The 19,858-nt window shown below is 40.5% G+C and overlaps 1 protein-coding gene across 1 annotated transcript in view; it reads right to left on the bottom strand.

Annotated features, from left to right (window-relative positions):
- Window positions 1-396: 396 nt before the first annotated feature.
- The window catches only part of LOC124125446, a 93,112-nt gene continuing 73,650 nt past the window's right edge, over window positions 397-19,858 (bottom strand). Inside the window, exons 11-16 of the mRNA XM_048392062.1 lie at window positions 6,260-6,394; window positions 3,403-3,609; window positions 2,920-3,026; window positions 2,301-2,451; window positions 1,887-2,047; window positions 397-1,393 (exon numbers count right to left, since the gene is read on the bottom strand). Of these exons, the coding sequence (XP_048248019.1) occupies window positions 544-1,393; window positions 1,887-2,047; window positions 2,301-2,451; window positions 2,920-3,026; window positions 3,403-3,609; window positions 6,260-6,394 (1,611 nt within the window). The 3' untranslated portion in view covers window positions 397-543. The remainder of the gene's footprint in view (window positions 1,394-1,886; window positions 2,048-2,300; window positions 2,452-2,919; window positions 3,027-3,402; window positions 3,610-6,259; window positions 6,395-19,858) is intronic.

Here is a 19,858-nt window from a genome sequence, read left to right as displayed (position 1 = left end):
AACAGGTACCTGTGCGTGTAAAATAGTAAATGATAAATAATTTCGGTCCATTTCGGTCACTAAAGAAATCAATCTACAGTTCATTAAATGTATTTATTAGCCAAGAAGGGACACGAATATATTCACATGAATATATCATTCTATTTCATGTCAGTTTGTACTCTAGGACACAAGTATTTGTCAAGTAGCCTAAAAATCTACGAATCCCACTGAGCATCTGAGATTTCATTTGGATGAGTGAGTGAATGAGTGAGTGAGTGAGTTTAACGCCGCTTTTAACAGTATTCCAGTTTTATCACGGCGTGTAAGCTTGATGTGGGAGGAAAGCCCGAAGTGCTGCAGGTCTCAGACGTTTTTCCACTTCGGTGAAACCCTCGAGCACGGGTATGGTGCTGACAAACCTGGAAACATAATCGGGGCGAACCGGTATTCGAACCCACAATCATAGGTTTCTGGCGTGCCGAAGGGACGCAACACTGCACAGCGAATCGCGGCGCCTTAGACGACTGGGTCACCCGTGCTCCCCATTTGGATGAAGTGCAATCAGTTTTCACTTTTACGTCGTGGGGGCGGACGCGGTGGTAGAGGAGGTGGACTGTCGAGCGAAGGCGGTCCATTGACCCGTTGTGGCACAGTGCTTGGCTTCAGACCAGTTTGGTTTGTCGGTTGCTGTGATTCGGGTCTATTTCTGGGAGACAGTTCGAGACTTGTATCTACAGGATGCCTACAGTCATCATATAGTTGATCATCACTTGAAGATGCATCACCACATGGTTGATCCCTTGTGGGTACATCTGGTGTATGGCGAGACAGATGTTTTGGCTTTGGAGGGGGACGTGGTTTCTCATTCCTTTTCGTCTTCTCAACATTGTTCACGTTAAACATGTCATACTGGTAATTCTCGCTGCTAACGGATTTCAAGTCTTCGGGGAAAGATTCCAGGTTAGATTTGGAAATATGAGCTGGCTTGCCAATATGGGGTAGTTGACCACACACTGTATTCTGATCTCTGCAGTAAATATCTGTTCTTGATCCGGAGCTTTCAGACGAACTCCCAGATTCCGCAAAGTAGTTTTGTACTTGTAAGACTTTTCCATTTGTCTCATTTCTTGGCAAAGGTTTTGGTTTAAGGCTTGGTTTACTGGGACTCGGGTGAACTTTGAATGTTTCTTTGTCAACCGACACACCGGTGCCGCCACCGACAAGTGTAGATGACGTAAAGGACGAGCGCGGCCCATCACATTGTAAGGAAGACCCTGCCACACTATCATAGTCATCTGGCAGTATGGTGTCTACAGGATCAGGATATGTATACGGGTCATCTTCACTTGTTTCCCCCTTAGTATCTACAGTATAATACATATCCGGATTTCTGTAGGGACGGACTTCATTGCTGAAAGAAGCATTATGTTTAATGGTAAAGGTTATGTTGACGATACAGTAAACGGGCAAAACAATTTGTAATATTTTCAGCCTCTCAAGTAGGGCAATAAAAAAATCTTGCCGGGCATGGGATGAACAGTGGTTTAAAATCAAGGTAATATATCTGATTTAGTTCGTCCTTTACAGTTGATCCCTATCCCAAAATTGCAGATAGGATCTGATCTTGACACTTGGTATCCATGGCTCATGGGTTTACTTAATTGGTAAGCGTCCATGACCTCTGTCGCAGAGCGGAGTAACTCACTCACACACTCCATATTGGATATGAATTTACACAATCAAATTTCATAAAGAAAGTATGTATGGATGACAGCATACTTAATGTCTTAATCTACATATATTTATAGACAGCATATGCTACTGTTAGACCAGACGGAATTACTAGGATATTGAAATATGTATTTTTGAGAATGATGATTGCACAGTCGTGATTTGGAAAATACCTTATATGTTCCAGTAATTTCTGTTGAACAACTGTCATCCGTGGCCTTTCATGTCGTTCTTGGCTCCAGCAGAGGAGCATGAGAAAATAGATTGTATCCGGGCACTTTTCCGGTTTGGGAAGAATCTGTTGTCCAGATGTTGTGGTCAGGTACTCATATAACTGCAAACATAGGAACACTTTACCACATATATGAAGGCTGGCAAAATACAGAATGGATGGTTGAGGGTTTTTTTTAACTCTGGGTATTTGAGGCATGTTTAAGGAAAACAGTCCGTAAACGTTTACCACTTGAAACCCAAGATGACAAAGGGTACAGAACAAGAGCCAGCCTCCGATACCAACCCAGGAACAAAGGAAGTTGCAGAGAATAAAATAGAAAATAACGATAAATACAGCTCAGCAATGACGTTACCTTATCCTTCGGAATACTCTCGAGTATGTTTTGATGCCTTTGATTGTGGCAAGTGCTAAATTTGGAGAACCCATTCCACAAGACCAGGCCAAAACTGAAGACGTCACTCGCCCATGAGTAGGTACCGTCTCGTATGACCTCAGGGGGCGATCTGACAATAATAATAATAATAATAATAATAATAATAATAAATCATCAGGGACGAAGCTGCAGCAAACAATAATGTGTTGTGAGTGAATGGGGTTGCAAAAAACTTTATGCTGCCTTGAACAATATTTCAGTGAAATCACGGTGTGTCAATTGAAACTGAGAGGAAAGGGATGCCATTTACCTCTTTGATGAAACCAACGACCATGGGTTTGAAGTTGACAAACCAAGGATAACAATCTGTACGAATCTTGTATTAGAAGCCGCCACAACAGGATCCTGGCATAAGTGAGGGACACTACTCTGCATAGCAAATACCTGCGTTTGCTTGATTCCTTAGTGGATAGGCATCTGTTAGCAAACGGTTATGTAATGTACCACTTTGCTAATTTTTATCTTTGCTATCAAGTACTTTTCAGATAGGCCACTGTGAAATAACAAACAGTACAAAGTATTAAGTTCCAGAACCTACCTTCTGTACACATGGTCATCCTGTGGCACAACAAAACTGTCATCGGCAATCATTCCATCCTCAGTGTCACATGACTTCCGGAAATACCCAAGGTCTGTGAAGTATACCTGTGACAGGAAGAGAGGTACATGTAGGTTTGATGAGTACACACTTTGTGTCAAATAACATGTTTATCTCGTGGATTGACTTGGCATCTGTTATAAACAATTGGGCAAAGGAACGACACGTCATCCCGAGGATATTATTTTAGCATGCTTGAGGATACTTAGTGTTGTTACTTCTCTTAGGTTTCTGAAGAGACAGATTTATCTGTCAATTAACATTGATTGTGGAATCAACTGACAATTGTTACAGAAAAGCAGATTTACTAACGTGTCAGCTTCAGAAAAGTCCTACCCCTGCCACTTATGGTTCTGACAAACCTGGAAACATAATCCGGGAGAATCGGGATTCGAACCCAAGAAAATAGGTTTATGATCTTACCGTGTAATTGCCTTCATCTTCAGTATCAGCTATCCAAATATTATCTGCACACAGACAACCATGGACCCAGTTTTGCTGATGTAGAAGAGACAACGTCTTTGCCACTGCACTCAAACAGCGAATGTACTCCACAGACCATAGGCCGAAGCTCCCAACATCCATCACATTGCTCAGTGGGACACAATCTTCAGTTGGGAAGTCATACACCTGCGCATTAAACATTACCTTGGCTACCAACATAATTGTTATGATTCATTTGTTACGTTCATCTAATGCAAACGAGATGTGGCTGAACAGTTATAAGCCTAACTACGAAGGATGTATGGAAGTGCTAAGTACACTACTTTTCATACTTACAGGCTGCATTCGAACCAAATACTCAACCAAGCAGCATTTCTCTGACTTGGTGTCTACTTAAGGGGATGATGCTCCTTCCTTTGTCACTGTACAAAGGAGAGCAGCGGAGTTGAAGAGGGGAAGATAGAGCCTCGAAAATGAACCAAGATCAGGACGACCTTTAACTGCCACCACGAAGGCAAATGTTAAAATACATATGATTATGGATTATTGATAGCTCACCACACGCCACATAGCCAGTTCACTAGGCATCTGAGGAATGAGGTGAGGTGAAATGGGATTTAACGTCGCGTCCAAGATTTTTGTACTTATATAACAACGTGCATTTCGAGTGCTTGCGCACTGAGATACCATGCCACAGTTTAACATGAATACACCACTCAGACACAGTACACTGACTCTAGCCCCTGAAAGCTGTGCGACAGACAGGGTAACAACAAGTACCATCTTTTATCGTCTTTTGGTATGACGCGGCCGGAGATCGAACCCCAAACCTTCCACTCTCCGGGTGGACGCTCTACCTCTAGACCACAGAGGCGGTTTCAGAGGAATAAACAGGGCAGAACAAAGATGTGAGCATGCTGGGTCCCAAGGCTGTCGATCCTTGATCTGAAAGCTCAAGCTTTATCATCTGTCTTGAGACTTTACATCGTTTTGAAGCAGTCTCAGCTGATTTTGTTGAGCGATTTGTAATCACGGATGAGTGCAGAGACTAAACAACAGTCACAGTTATGGAGACACCGCATGTTCCCTCCGAAGAAGGAGGCAAAGTCTGTCCCATCCAGATGGCAAGGTGATGGCTTCGTTTTTCTGTGATTCGAAAGAAATCCTACATCCCGAAAACTTACTAAAGGTGTGTTGTTTACCAGGTCAGTACACTTGTGCAATAGTCTGTTGTCGCCATGGCTGCACTGCATGACTGTTGCTTTGAACTCATTGAACACGCTCCATATTCGCCACACATGGCACCGTCAGATTTCCACCTCTCCCAAACGTGACGAAAGTACTGTCTGGCAAGCATTATGCAAATTCTGCTGTGAAAGACATGTTACCGCACTAGGGTAATATCATTTTACACCAGTTTGATCCAGACACTCCAGCATCACTGGCAGAAGTGTTTGCTTCGGGAGATGGATTATGTTGAAAAACAACAAGGAAGTAACTCCATCAGCACAGTCCATCATGATTAGACTCAGAACATTTCAGCCACTGGTCGCACCTTGGAATATCACACACACATTGTCTGGTTAAACAACACTAAAAGCAACAAGAAAATTTCAGTTTGAAACATTGTTCCCAAACATTATAACAGACCTGTTTAACACGTTGATGGAACCCATGGACTAACGGGTGGTCAGGCTCGCTGACTTGGCTGATGCATGTCATTGATCCCAACTGCGTGGATAGATGCTTATGATGTCTGGATTGTCTGGTCCAGACTAGATTATTTACATTGCTGAGTGCGGCGTTAAACAAACAAACAAACAAACAGACAAACAGACAAAGCAGACAAACGTTGAAACATAATAGCAGCGAAGAATTGGTTGAGGTCAAATTGAGTATGAGAATAGGTATTGTAGGCTGTCTTCATAATATTGTGCGCACTAAACATAGGTGGATGCTAATTGACTGCAATTGTGTATTGTAATGTGCAGGCGTGATAGTAAATTACAGACTCTGGTTTATATATCAATGTGTGCGAATGTACATTTATAATCTTGGATTGTGTCGTTGTGCAAGTAATCAGCGAATGTTTTAGTTATATTCCTGGCACACCAAACATGGGAACTGATTTCCCCACCTGAACTAGAAATAAAAGAGACAAGCGAAGAGTGACAAGAAACTCTCCACAAGACCGTATGACAAGAGAGATGTCTTCAGCTTTCCAATAGTCAACTTTCCCTTCATGTCGAGCAATATTCCTGCAGCTTCAGCCTTTGGTGTCTACATTTCACAACTTTTGAGGTACAATCGAATATGCTCTTTGTACGGAGATTTCAAAGAGCATCATAACACTCTTGCTTGCCCAAAAGCTGTTACAACATTCATGGCCTCAATCAAGCATTCAAAACCTTTAATGGTAGACATATTGAAGATATTTCTAAATTTGACCCAGCAATGCCAAAAATGATGTCCTATGCAATTCCCTACCTTTACGTGTACCGTATGTTCCCGTGTTTTTTCGGGTGAACTTGTCTTTGCATATGTTATATGGCAGGATACGCTCAGCCTTTCATGAACACCTGGTATCATCACTTGATGGTGATTCATAAACACATACTTATGATTTAGTTGGAAATGTACATTGGACGCTTTCGGAAGATATTTCTTATGATTTCGGAAATGGTTTTGTCGCTCCAATAAACACATTGTGACAATGTGGGGTATCAAACCCGAGCTGAGGAGTGAACGATTTAACCACAGGGCTAACCACAGCCCCTATGCTATACGTAGTAGCCACCATGTCGGTATGAAAAGCTTTTGTTACTAAAAATCTTACCATGTATTCTGTTTCATTCCTTTTCTCAACAGCCACATGGCCGTTAATTCCTGGGATGCTCTCTGTGTTCAATTGTGATTCTTCTGTCTGCGTCAGGCGATGACACAGTATGTCCATTCTCTGATTTGGTTTAAGCTAAGAAACGAACAAGGGATTAGATAGTAATCTTGAAATGTCTGTATTAAGTAAACGGCTCACCATAGATAAAATAATGGGAAGATAAGCATGTATTAAAGGGGTCTATAGTTGAAATTACAAAATGGATTAGGTCCATGTAATGGAAACCTACTATGAAAACATTCTAAAAAATAGCAAACAGATGGAAAGCAATAAGGAATAGAAAGATGAGAAGACAAATACAAACAGGATATCTGTATATATTTCCATTCCTCTCTTTGTAAAGATTAAACTGTCTAATACATGAATAATTGCATTGAAATGAGATCTGATTGGCATATAAAATTCGGATTATGTGAATCAGAACATTTCAGCCATCTTGTGCTTGTCACTAAAATGACATGCATTTGACGTGTAATGAATGAAGTTTCATCTTACTATTTATATATATACAACAGGGTTACTGCATTGAAACTAATATCGTTATATGAAGGGAATCAAAACAGGTCGTTGTTTAATATACTAAGATCTAAGTCTTGTGTGTACATGTTATATTTGAGTTTGATCTGTGGGATCCTTGGTGTGAAGACAAGGAACAATGTTACTCTGCTTGGAGGGCAATCACTTCAACGCGTTATGCATGGAGGGAAAAGCGATGCAAAAGTACCTTACCAGAAAATCTACATCGTAGCTTGGGCCCAAATCCTCGTACAACGGTTCAACTTTTGTGGAGGTAGTTTGACTTTTTTCAAAGCTTTGGTACGCAAACTTGTCTGCAAGATATGGTTTAAAGATATATAAAATACGAGTAAGTTACAGATGACAGTTATGTGTAGACAATGAGTGTGACTCTCCAGGGGGAAATATCCAAATTACTGTAGGTGATTATTTTTCACAATGAGCAAACCCCATGAGCATGGATTTGCAGAAGACAAATTATCTACAGTCAGTCTTAAAGGTACCTACACGGCGAACATACCGTAGAGAGACGTTGGGTTAGTCTAGTGGTTAAAGCGTTCTCTCGTCACGCCAATGACCCCGGGTTTGATTGGCAACATGGGTGTGAAGTATGAAGTTAATATCTGGTGTCCCCCGCTGTAACATTGCTGGAATGTTGCTATGAACGGCGTAATGTTGCTGTGAACGGCGTAAAACCTAACTCACTCACTTACTCACTTACGTACCCGTTAGGTATGTGTAATTGTCAGCAAACTAATTTATATTAATACACACATGAACTTGCTGGATCAACCGAGACAATCATATTTTATTAACTGTTGAGAGAGCAGAAATAATTACTGTATTGAACAAACTAGCGGAGATGCATTTTCTATATCTTGTATAGTAATATTAACAATAGTGCACTCAACATGACTAAATTAATTTTATGACTTGAAGTTGGAGAGGGATTAGAAAGGAATAAACAACTTAATATGATGTTAATGCGCGGTGTAAGCCTAAAACATTGATTGTCATGGAATTTTTTTTATACCTGTTGCCTCACACTCAATATAGGGTGTATATCTGAATATGGTTTTATGACAGTAAGAACGTACCATATGGATTATCGCCTTCGGAATCCTGAAAAACAAAACCTTATTTCCGTGAATTTCCTCATGTTCCTAATGGATCGACTTTGATTATGTCCTGTACTAGATCCCATCATGATAGGAATTATAATTAAATCTACAATAAAACGTTTTGTTTTGATTCGCACCATTGAGTAATTTGAAGGTATATATATACTAGTATAAATAGCAGGTGGCAAAGGTACTGTAAGTCCCCATGGTCCCCAGTGTGGTGATCTACCTTCGGTGGCTGGCGATTTATAGCCCGTTTTTTATCATGTTATTGTAATGTATAGTTCTCTTTTTTATGATTCCATACTAGTTTTATATCTTTTCTGTGATAAATCTAGTGTTTTTACTGTCCTTCGTTGACAGGTTTTTATCATAAGTTTAATAATATTTATTATATCAAACCCTTGATAGCCACGACATGGCTGAAATATTGCTGATGACTCACTCACTCACACCCTGTTGTTTAACGCCGCACTCAGCAATATTCCAGCTATATGACGGCGGTCTGTAAATAATCGAGTGTGGACCAGACAATCCACATGCATTATTTAGTCTATTGTTAATGAGATCGCCAAAAGCAGCTTGGTCACCTACTTCTTTTGGAAGACCCTGATAGGATGATCTGTCAAGTCCAGGAAACAAAATGTCTGGTGTCACTGAAGTTATCTTTTCAGGTAGTTCTACAAGAAGATATCACACAATGGATATACAGAAGACAGACAACCACGTACCACAACATGATTAATATGAAGGCAGCAATAAGAAATAAAGACAGTCAGATCAATAACTAGAAACTGATAGACGACTAGCATTTGAAATATAATTATGTTTGTTATATATTGTTTGTTTGCTGTTCAACGCCGCACTCTCAACAATACCCAGGTTACTTTAAGCTAACATCAGCGTATGAGTGTCATATCAAAATCAAGCTTATGTTTGTTTCTTTGTTGCTTAACGCCGCACTATTCCGGCAATATGATTGTGGTCTGTAAATAATCGAGTATGGACCAGGCAGTCCAGTGATTGACAACATAAGCATCGATCTACGTATTTGGGATACGATGACATGCATCAACCAAGTCAGCGAGCCTGATAGGCGCCTTTTACGACAAGCATTGGTTGCTGAAGACCTATTCTCTAACGGAGAAATATATGTCCAACTATTAATGCAATCCATGTTAGAAGCAGGAAGCCGAAATCTTACCGCATACTGATTTAATAAAATCAAAGAAAATAATATGGTATTCATATTATGATAACATTCAGAAGCAGAAAATAAGAGGAGAGTTAAACGGCCCGACGCCCAAGGTATGTAATTGCAACAGTGATTGTTATCCCATTAGGACATTCTTAAACATTGACCTCCTTGGCAACTGCGTCCTTAGCAACAAGGATGAACAATGGGTCAAACAGTGTATTACGCTGTCGGAACAAATGTTATATGGGTTTACCCCTGCGGCCGTTGTAACGCTCGAAGGTCTCCTCCAACCTGCTCTTTGCCTCACACACGGACAGGCGATGGGTATCATCATAGCGAGTGCAGCATTGGATGGCGTCAAATACGGATGTAGGGATGCACCTTTCTTGGCACAACTTCTTTCTGTCTTCCTTTATCTGGAGCATGAGAAGCCAAGTGACTATACACTCTAAACAAGCAGGGGACAATACATACACACACACACACACACACACACACACACACACACACACACACACACACACACATAAAATTCAACCACAATTCATCCAGACATACATTTGTTATTAAAAAATGTCCAATGGTGCCTTGTATGTTGGTTGGTTTGTTGTTTTATGCCGCACTCAGCAATATTCCAGCTATATGACGGCAGTCTGTAAATAATCGAGTCTGGATCAGACAATCCAGTGATTGATATCTTGAGCATCGATCCGCGCAATTGGGATTGATGACATGCATCAACCAAGTCAGCGAGGCTGACCACCTCTTACGGCAAGCATGGGTTGGTGTAGACCTATTCTAACCCGGATCTTCACAGGTACCAATCCACTGTCTCGGTGAGATGAATAGCCCCTATGTCCGTTGACGAATACTGGTCAGTGTTGCTTATAGTGTAAAACAAATATACAGTTATTGTCACATTTACGGTGTTCCAAAACATTCACCAGATTGCCAATGGAGGTCTCATTTTGTCCTTTGAGATCTGAGTGCGGGAGGCAACCGTGTGTGATAACTTCATAGATGAGATGCCCAACCATCCAATAATCAGACCGCATAGAGAAATGGCGTTTCTTGAGAGACTCTGGAGAAGACCATCTCGTAGGAATGGTTGAACATTCTCTGTCTAACAATAAAGTCAGTCATTATACGTAGCAAGCATAAATACAATAAATATTTGTCTACATTACAGATGAGTGTATTTATTAATGCATTACCAAAAGTAGAACATGTATGGACATACCAACAAGAGTTTCGTCTCGTCCACATGTTCGAGTCAATATGAAGCGACACAGCTTGACAGATTTGCTCTGTTTGTTATATGCGAAACTGGCAGCAGTAAGATCTCTGTGTATTGTGCCATGTTCATGAAGGGCGATAACTGCTTCCAGGGCTTGTATCAGGAACTGCACGAGCTCAAGAGGATTAAACCAGTCCTTGTTCTTGGCACTGTAATAAAGCACCTTCTGGAAGTTCTGTTGGCTGTAATCCTCAGTGATGTAGAAAACAGGGAACTGGTCGATTCTGTACGCCCACATAGACAGGATACCCTTATGTGTAGAAAGAGCTCTCAGAATTTCGACTGTAGTGAGGTGACCACAATCCGACGATTTGGATGGATTTCTGCTATGTTCCACAAGGACGTCCTCTGGAAAGTTTGAAAATACTTAAACCATAGTTTGTATGCAGCAAGACCATAACGTGGAGTGTTGATGTCTGATCGCACAAACTAAGTAATAGATAGAGGATGAATTACAGTACCTTATCGAGATATATAGGTACAGTTGCGAGAACAAATGGTGAAGTTAAGCCCAGTAAAACGTTTGTCAGGACTATACCCTTTTTTTTCAAGAAAAGTGCTGCCACTAATACTCTGTCATAAAACAGTCAAATACTTGAGCTAAACGAATAATTCATATATGTATAAAGTGTACAGTATGCGTAAGCAGCACTTTGACACGTCCCATTTGAACCAATAGCAAAAAACCTATTGGACCATTGCCGTTAGTTCTAACGAAACTGGGCACCTCCTAGTTTTATACCTGTTGGTAAATTGACGTGTATCATGATTTTTTTCTGATCCAATTTGAGTAGAAGCTACTTTCCAGCTTGTGCTGCTTGTAGAATGGTTGGTTGGTTGCTTGTGCAGGCGGTTGATGCTGATTGGATGTAGATGTGTCAGAACCTCTGTCACCATCAAACTGTGTGTTGATTCAGCGTTGGCATCTTTCCACAGGGAAACGGCACCCTGTCTGATCACAGGGCTTTGCGAAAACAATAAACATCTTGTCATGACATAAATGCTTCTGTCCAAGTCCTTCAGTGACAATCCAAGAGCTGTGAAAGCAGCCTTTGCACGATCTTCTATATCCTCACCTACTGCATCTCCTGTTAACGAAGTGACAGTGATTTACTGAAATACACCTTTCATAACTCGCAAAGTCGTTCCATTGTAACGTTCTTCATACTGAATAGAAACCTCAAACCAACGTCCTTAGGTTCGTTGATAGGGGATATGCGAACAACTTGTTATTGAGGCTGATATTAGGGAGCACGGGTGGCACAGTCGTCTGAGTCGCCGCGATTCGCTGTGCCGAGTTGCGTTTCTTGGGCACGCCAGAAACCTATGGTTGTGAGTTTGAATCCCGGTTCGCCCCGATTATGTTTCTAGGTTTGTCAGCACCATACCCCTGCTCCTGGGTTTCCCCGAAGTGGTAAACGTCTGAGACCTGCATCACTTCGGGCTTTCCTCCCACATCAAGCTGACACGCCGCGAAATAACTTGAATACTGGTAAAAGCGGCGTTAAACCCAACTCACTCACTTGGGTGATATAAGAATGTTAATGCATTTCTGTTAAATTACATTAATTTAATGGGCATTCCACGCAATCCTGAGACAGCCACGTATGCACTTACCTAAGACATTCAGGTAAGCAACCATCCCAGTAGTGACCAACTGTACAACTCTCTTTTGTGCTTTTGGTTTCTTTAACACGTTTCGAACTTTGTGTTTCCCTGGCTTCAGTAGTGTTGGAAGTGTGTCTAAGGCCACGAGGGCAGTCTGGGGGTCGCCATGAAACACCTGTTTCAAGAAACAAAACAGTTTAGTTTAAAGATTAACTGTGCCACTGAACTTTGGGCATAAAATTCTTAAAACAACTAAAAGTCGGGAGTGTTATTTTATATCATTGCAGCGTTACTTGCCTAACGCCGATTGGTCGATTGAAACAAACATTACTTTGAGGTTTACATTTCCATTATGACTTTACCAAAACAGAAAACTTTCCAATTTCGAGCTTTGTGAGTTGATTTAGGAAATGTAACAAAGTGCAACATCAGACTTTTCTATCTAAAAGAAAAGAAAGCATATAAATGTCACTTCACTATTCAAATATGACATGATAATAGGTCGGTATCAAAGAGGTGTTTGTCAATGTACCGGCAATGTATCGGCAAACATATTGACCTTGTGCCATACATGTACTTTTTTATATGTATGGTAACAGTGATCCAGTGAATAGTCTACAAAACGGAAATCCCTGGAAGGGTAATACAATTCTAGGCAAGGTGATACACCAAACAAAAATCATTTATATGCTTTCAAGAAACAAATTCCACAATTTAGAAGACTTGAAGGGGAAAGGAAGAGTTTTGAAATTAGGCATTGTGATTTAGAATGTTTACTATCAACATAAGTTGCTGTTTTACCTCCATAAGTGTCCCCAAGACCATAGAGAAATGAACAGGCCAGGATTTCTTCTTCACGGACCAAAGTTGCTTCCAATTCGTTCCACATGCTGTGACTGCTTTGGTGACGTCATCAATACGTTTTTGTATGTCATCGACAAACACACTGATGTCACTCAGAAGAACTTCGTTTCCCGAGTTTGGCTGTGAAATGAATTGCTTTACCCGTGTGATCGTGTAATCCAAGGATGAATGACGAGATTTTTGGGACACCGCCAAATAGGTGAGAGTCAGAAGGTAAGTGCAAATCAAATTGTGCAGGAACACGGGCCCTATAACATCAGTCTCTGTCAGACAGCGTTCAAGCAAAGCCTTTTCAGCTGACTTCAGATCATCCCGATCAATAGTGTCGTGTTTAGTTGAAAGTAGGATGTCCCCGAGTTTAGTTAGAACTTTATTCTGTATCACAGGAACTGGAACCGCCAGAAGTTCCACTATTGCAGATATATCCTTCTTTGCAAAGATTTCTGGAAGGACTTTGGTCAGAAGACAGCGAACTGTGTTTGATCTGTTGCTACTGTCATAAAGTCTAGACTGGCGGCACATCTTTCGAAGTTCACCTTTGGATGACCCTGATAATTTGGAAAAAAGATGTGGAATTAAGAACAGTGACCAATAAGACCAGATAAAAGAAAAAGGTGCCCTAAATATATCCCTAAGACTAACTGAGTCTACAAAGAATCATTTGATGTTCATATACTCACCGAAAAAGAAACGCGAATACAGTATATGTTGGTTAATAAATGATTGTTTGTTTGTTTGTTTGTTGTTTAACGCCGCATTCAGCAATATTCCAGCTATATAACGGCGGTCTGAAACGTAATCGAGTCTGGGCCAGACAATCCAGTGATTGACATCATGAGCATCGATCCACGCAATTGGAATCGATGACATGTATCAACCGAGTCAGCGAGCCTGACCACCCGACCCCGTTACTCGCCTTTTACGACAAGTATATTCGCCATTTACGGCAAGCATGGGTTGCCGAAGACCGACCCGTGAAGATTCCGGGGTAGAATAGGTCTTCAACAATATATCGACTTTATTAGGTAAATACATTTACTAAAAATATATCTGTGCGTTTCTTTTTTTGAAGAGTGTATATCTAATGCCCGAAGATTCTATATCTTATGCCCGACATATCTCACTTCCACTGCTATGACTATAATTAATCAACCATCTGTCTGCAAGCATCCGTAAAAGGCGACGCTGCTTGTTGTAAGAGGCGACTAAGGGGATCGGGTGGTCAGACTCGCTGACTTGGTTGAAGCATGTCATCGATCCAAATTGCGTGGATCGATGCTCATGATGTCAATCACTGGAGTGTCTGGTCAAGACTCGATTATTTACAGACCTCCGTCATGTAGCTGGAATATTGCTGAGTGCGGCGTTAAACAACAAACAAACAAAGAAAAGAAGTGCAAGCATCCAGTTTACAACGTACATGTACACTGCGTTTAAGTGCAGAGTGTATTTGTATTGCCACTTATACTTTTATTTGGTGACATTATAAAGTTGGGGAGTTCACACACATGTAGGCATAGATATGCACCAAACAATACCCGACATACTTACTGCCAGAGCAATAAATGACAGGTCAACACTCTATCTGAAGATATCCCTCTTACGACGTACAGTGTATTCACGGGCAGGGTTGTTGATTTTACCTCTTAAACTTTTCTTTAGTGTCACTATATAGTCAGTCAGTACACACGGGTCACATTAAATGACTGACGCCAAAAAGGGAAGTAAATGCAGCGTTTTGATTTGTCCGCTTTGCGACAATATAGACAGATGATGAACGCTCGACTGGATTTTAGAAACTGGATCTTCTTGCACACCTGCACACAATCGACACGTGATATTAGAATACCACGTCTTCATGTAACTTAGCTCTACATTGTAAACATCGGTTGCTGTTTTGGCAATTCGAGTACAAGGTATGCCAAATTAATCAAATGACCAACGTAAAGGAATAATACAAATTCTGTAGACTCACATTCATTCAGTTTATAAAGTTAACGATAGCAAAGAGATAAAAAGCGGTGACGCATGCTACTACGTATTTATAACAATGACCTGTTTTCTAAGAACCCGCCTGTCACCTTCCCAAAATAAGGTTCTTATTGCGAAAGGCGGATTTTGTTCCCGTCCTAGGCCTGTTATTATAACGCACGCTACAGCAGTCAGTCTTACACTCTCGGTTGTTATCTTTGCGCGCAGTTATCAGTGTTGCATTCTTAAAAAACAGTGCAAACTTATTGCGACATAGCGTGACATGGTTTTCGATATCATTGTGAAGTTGCATATATGACTGTTTTTCATACCCATTCTCTACCTTTTTGTTGATGCAACTGCGCTATGTATACTCGTTATCAAATGTATTAATATATACTAGTATCCTTTCAGTTATGATAAATACCCTGAACCCATTCGCTGTCCTAGTTTAATTATTGATATGACGTTGCATCTCCATCTCCGACATCAGTACTTTGCCAATCATTTATCTCGCACGTGAGAGTACTATTTGGTTCAATGACTGTCTTTAGCGTCATGCCATTCGCATGAAAATATATGGTAACAAAATGCTTCCGGGGTATTTATAATTAAACAGTGATACATAATACACTGGATCGATCATCGAGCATGGCCGCTATGTTGTTCACTCATATTGTTATATAAATACCTCATTTAAACAGCAACTGAAGACACTTCTCTACCTGTACAGTTTATTGTCGACAAAACTAACACCAGTTGTTGTATCAATAATCCATTTTTCAAAAATATTTGCTGATACAAATGATGTAAGTATCGACACATCCCTACCCGGACAGTTTATTATCGAAAAAAAACTAACGCCAAATTGTTCCAGTAAAACACATTGAAACAGCTTTTCTGTACAAAAGCAGCAAATATAGACACTTCTCTACCTGGACAGTTTAGTGTCGGACAAACTAACGCCAATGAGTGTATGACATTTATAATTCTCAGTAATAGATTTCGGTGACATTAATCCACTTACTTTCCAGATAGACCCGTGAAGATTCCGGGGTAGAATAGGTCTTCAGCAACCCATGCTTGCCGTAAAAGGCGACTATGCTTGTCGTAAAAGGCGACTAACGGGATCGGATGGTCAGGCTCGCTGACTTGGTTGATACATGTCATCGATCCCAATTGCGTGGATCGATACTCATGATATCAATCACTGGATTGTCTTGTTCAGACTCGATTATTTACAGACCGCCGTCATATAGCTTGAATATTGCTGAGCGCGGCGTTAAACAACAAACCAACATCAACAACTACTTTCCAAATAGACGTGGTATTGTTGAGGTGTAATCATCACATGATGGATTATAAGTTTCTATAGTAAACAACCAGCAACCTTTTTAAACGAGTGTTTAGTCAACATAATATTATTCTTCTATCAAAGAAGGTTTATTGAAAATAGCGACGTTTCTAGGTATAAACATACTTATTTCCATAAAGTAGAGGGATTGGCAAACAAGCAAATTTTGCTTTACTGAATGCCTCTCCCAAACATGGTGAACATACAAATTACAATGAATTGAAAGTGACATGAGACATAGCATACATTATAAAATGACATTAAAGATAATTATTGCTCTGTGGATTATCTTTCGTAACTACAGCTACGTTATTATTTACATCCAGTACAACAACATCGCAGTATCACATAGCAAAACCAACATCTCAGACAATATCTCTAAATCGGCAAGAAGATAGAATAAAACTGTGCACTGATTTCAAAATTTCAAATTTGTTACAGTCGTTAAATCTACGTTTCTAGGTAGTTACAAGCTGAAACCACATTTCAGATAATCCTATAAACACATATTTACGCTCCATAAACTATCTGATATACTACATAATTGTGCCTCCATACATTTCAGCCAGTCATCTGAGGCGCCGCGATTCGCTGTGCAGAGTTGCGTCCCTTAGGCGCGCCAGAAACCTATGATTGTGTGTTCGAATCCCTGTTCGCACCGATTATGTTTCTAGGTTTGTCAGCACCATACCCGTGCTCGTGGGTTTCACCGTAGTGGTAAAAGTCAGGGACCTGCATGACCTCGGGCTTTCCTCCCACATCAAGCTTACACGCAGTGATATAACTGGAATACTGTTAAAAGCGGCGTTAAACCCAACTCACACACTCATACATTTTAGTAAGGCTTTCTCGATAATGGTTGGAGAACTTGTCACTGGCAAAAACATTTGAGATATAATATAAACAGTAACAGATTTAAACTAATCAAATCTATGAACGATATCCTGTGTAGAACATAATGACAAATATTCTGTAAAAGTTGTGTAAGACAATGCAAGGTGAACATAACATTTATCATTACTACTGCATAAATGACATAGAAAATTAACTTGTGTCCAATAATGTGGAAAGTATAACACTTAGCTATAGCCTTGGTGGTGATGAACTGTCTATAATTATCTGCCGTCATATAGCTGGAATATTGCTGAGTGCGGCGTTGAACAAACAAACAAACAAACATATACTTATCTGTCTGCTAGTATTGTTATATGCGAGCAGCTGTGCTGCTAGCTGACAGCCCTCTAGAATTTCAGAATTCACTGAATTCTATAAATGATTTTTTGTAAAATGAATCTGAAGAAAACACACGCAAATAGTTTTATTTGGCAGTAGGATGTAAACACAGCTTGAAAGTTAGTAATGAACCTATTGAGATTGTAAATCAGTATAAATATATTGGTGTGATCTTCAGCATCAACCGCCAGAAAATGTATTGCCAACCATCTCACAAAGCATCGCATCTGTGATACAGACGTTTGAGATATACTGATATATCTTTTGAAATGTAAATTTTATTTTTTTATTGTACAATGCATATGTGTCCTTAAGGGAAGTGTGTTTCGAAAATGTTATTGCTGAAGCTACGTAGCGACTTTCTCATATATATATATATATATAGATAGATAGATAGATAGATAGATTTGACGTGTATGAATAAATATTTCTGAGTTTGGTGATCTCGGAGAACGTCAGTTAAACTCGATAGGCGGTTGATCATGTCAGGGCACAGGTGTATTATTGTCACAAGGGTGCTTTCCACAATTTCCTTGAACCTCTTCACAAAAGTAGACCCGATGCCATAATCCCCCTCCCTTCCATGACACACACGACCCCCCGGGTCTCCAGATCTTCACACGTTCGAGCATACTGTATTTCACAGTCAACATTCAAGCATGTGACTATATGTACGCGAGCGTCCGACATCTTGGTAGTAGAATCAACTGTATTCACACTGTTGTCGTCACGAGACACAAGGCTCCTTCAATAAACAGATATGTCTGTCCACAACGGTGTATCAGATTCATACATACATTTACCAGGCCTGACAGAAATGCGAAGCCACGGCCCTTGAAGATTCGCCTTTCAACTTGTACCGCTTCAATGTGTCAGTAAGTATTCATGTAATTCAACTGTCCCATTCTCTAAATAGCCCGCACATGTACAGTAGATGTAACATCTGATGTAGGAATAAATATCTGCACTACATGTACATATACGTCACCTGACGTGACGATAGAGAGACATACGAGACTGAGCCAATCGCAATTATTCAGCTGAACAATTACCCGAGACTGGGAATACCCGAGAGAGGCGTATGGAGTGTTAAGGATAGACCCGGATATATTATGACCCTGTGTCTTCGGGATATAATACGCTTTTCTCAGCTGACCTAGTTTATGCTGTGAGGAGCTGTTTATTTCAGGTGTTGTCAAGGTCAGGTGTCGGATCCCCCTATGAATGTGACTTAAACAATTACCTCCCTTCTGTAGACGACCCGTGTCTGGCCCACCCGAGTTGTACTCATAATACAAAATATGATACAGATTTATGAAGCATATTGACACAGCAACCACAATGTCCTACTTGCTGTAGCTTTGAAGATCTTAACATTAGGAGACGTCGGACAGGCGAGTATTTGTTTGTTTGTTGTTTAACGCCGCACTCAGCAATATTCCAGCTAAATGAAAGCGGTTTGTAAATAATCGAATCTTGACTAGACAATCGAGTGATTAACACCATGAACATCCATCTACGTAATTGGAATACGATGACATGCATCAACCAAGTCAGCAAGCCTGACCACCATATCACGCTAGTCGCCTCTTCGACATGGGTTGCTTAAGAAATATTCTAACCTGGATCTTCATAGGTGACAGGCGATTGAATATTTGAGGTGACTGCACATGGGTTGAGTCATAACAGGTTGGGTGTGGATAAAAGGTTCAAGAAATTATTGAGAAGATGAGATTTTGAATAATTACAGACACAAATGAACACCGGAGTGACACCAGGTCTGAAAAGCTACTGAGCAACATTCATGTGTGTTTATCGTCAGCGGTGAATATCGTCGCTATAATGGCGATGCGACGTTAAATTTTAGCTCACTCAGAGGCGACTAAATGGGTCAGTGTTTAGGCGTGGCGACTTAGTTGATAGCATCTCATCATACGCTGGCGGCAATGCTTCAGTGAATAGATTATTCACAGACAGGCTGGTGGTATCGCTGTGTGTGTCTCAACAACCAAACATCTATCGATAAACATTTGTTTTGTCTTACCAAACGGTTCAATGAATAATTCTATCACTAGAGAAATAATGTCACATTTCGGGAGGACAAACGGTTACATAAATCTATTGTAAGTTAAGTTATATTATAACAATTACGCAACAGGACAGCTGACAAAGACATCTGTATCTCTTGTACTCAAACATGTGCTGAGATAAAGTTTTTTAGGATGGCAGTTCGATAATGCGAAACGGATGCAAGCTAGGCTGTTATCGATTCCTCATCAGTTTCATCAAACATGGGGTATGCCCTGATTGCAACCCACTGATGCAATCCTCCCCACTTTGCGTGTTTATTTACACAGTAAGTCTTTGTTGCGTGACG

Source organism: Haliotis rufescens, unplaced genomic scaffold (genome assembly GCF_023055435.1).
Source record: "Haliotis rufescens isolate VD_foot unplaced genomic scaffold, xgHalRufe1.0.p SCAF_108, whole genome shotgun sequence".
In the NCBI taxonomy this organism is placed as follows: domain Eukaryota; kingdom Metazoa; phylum Mollusca; class Gastropoda; order Lepetellida; family Haliotidae; genus Haliotis; species Haliotis rufescens.
The sequence above is the reverse complement of the archived record's forward strand: the minus strand, read 5'-3'. Positions and strand labels throughout refer to the sequence as shown.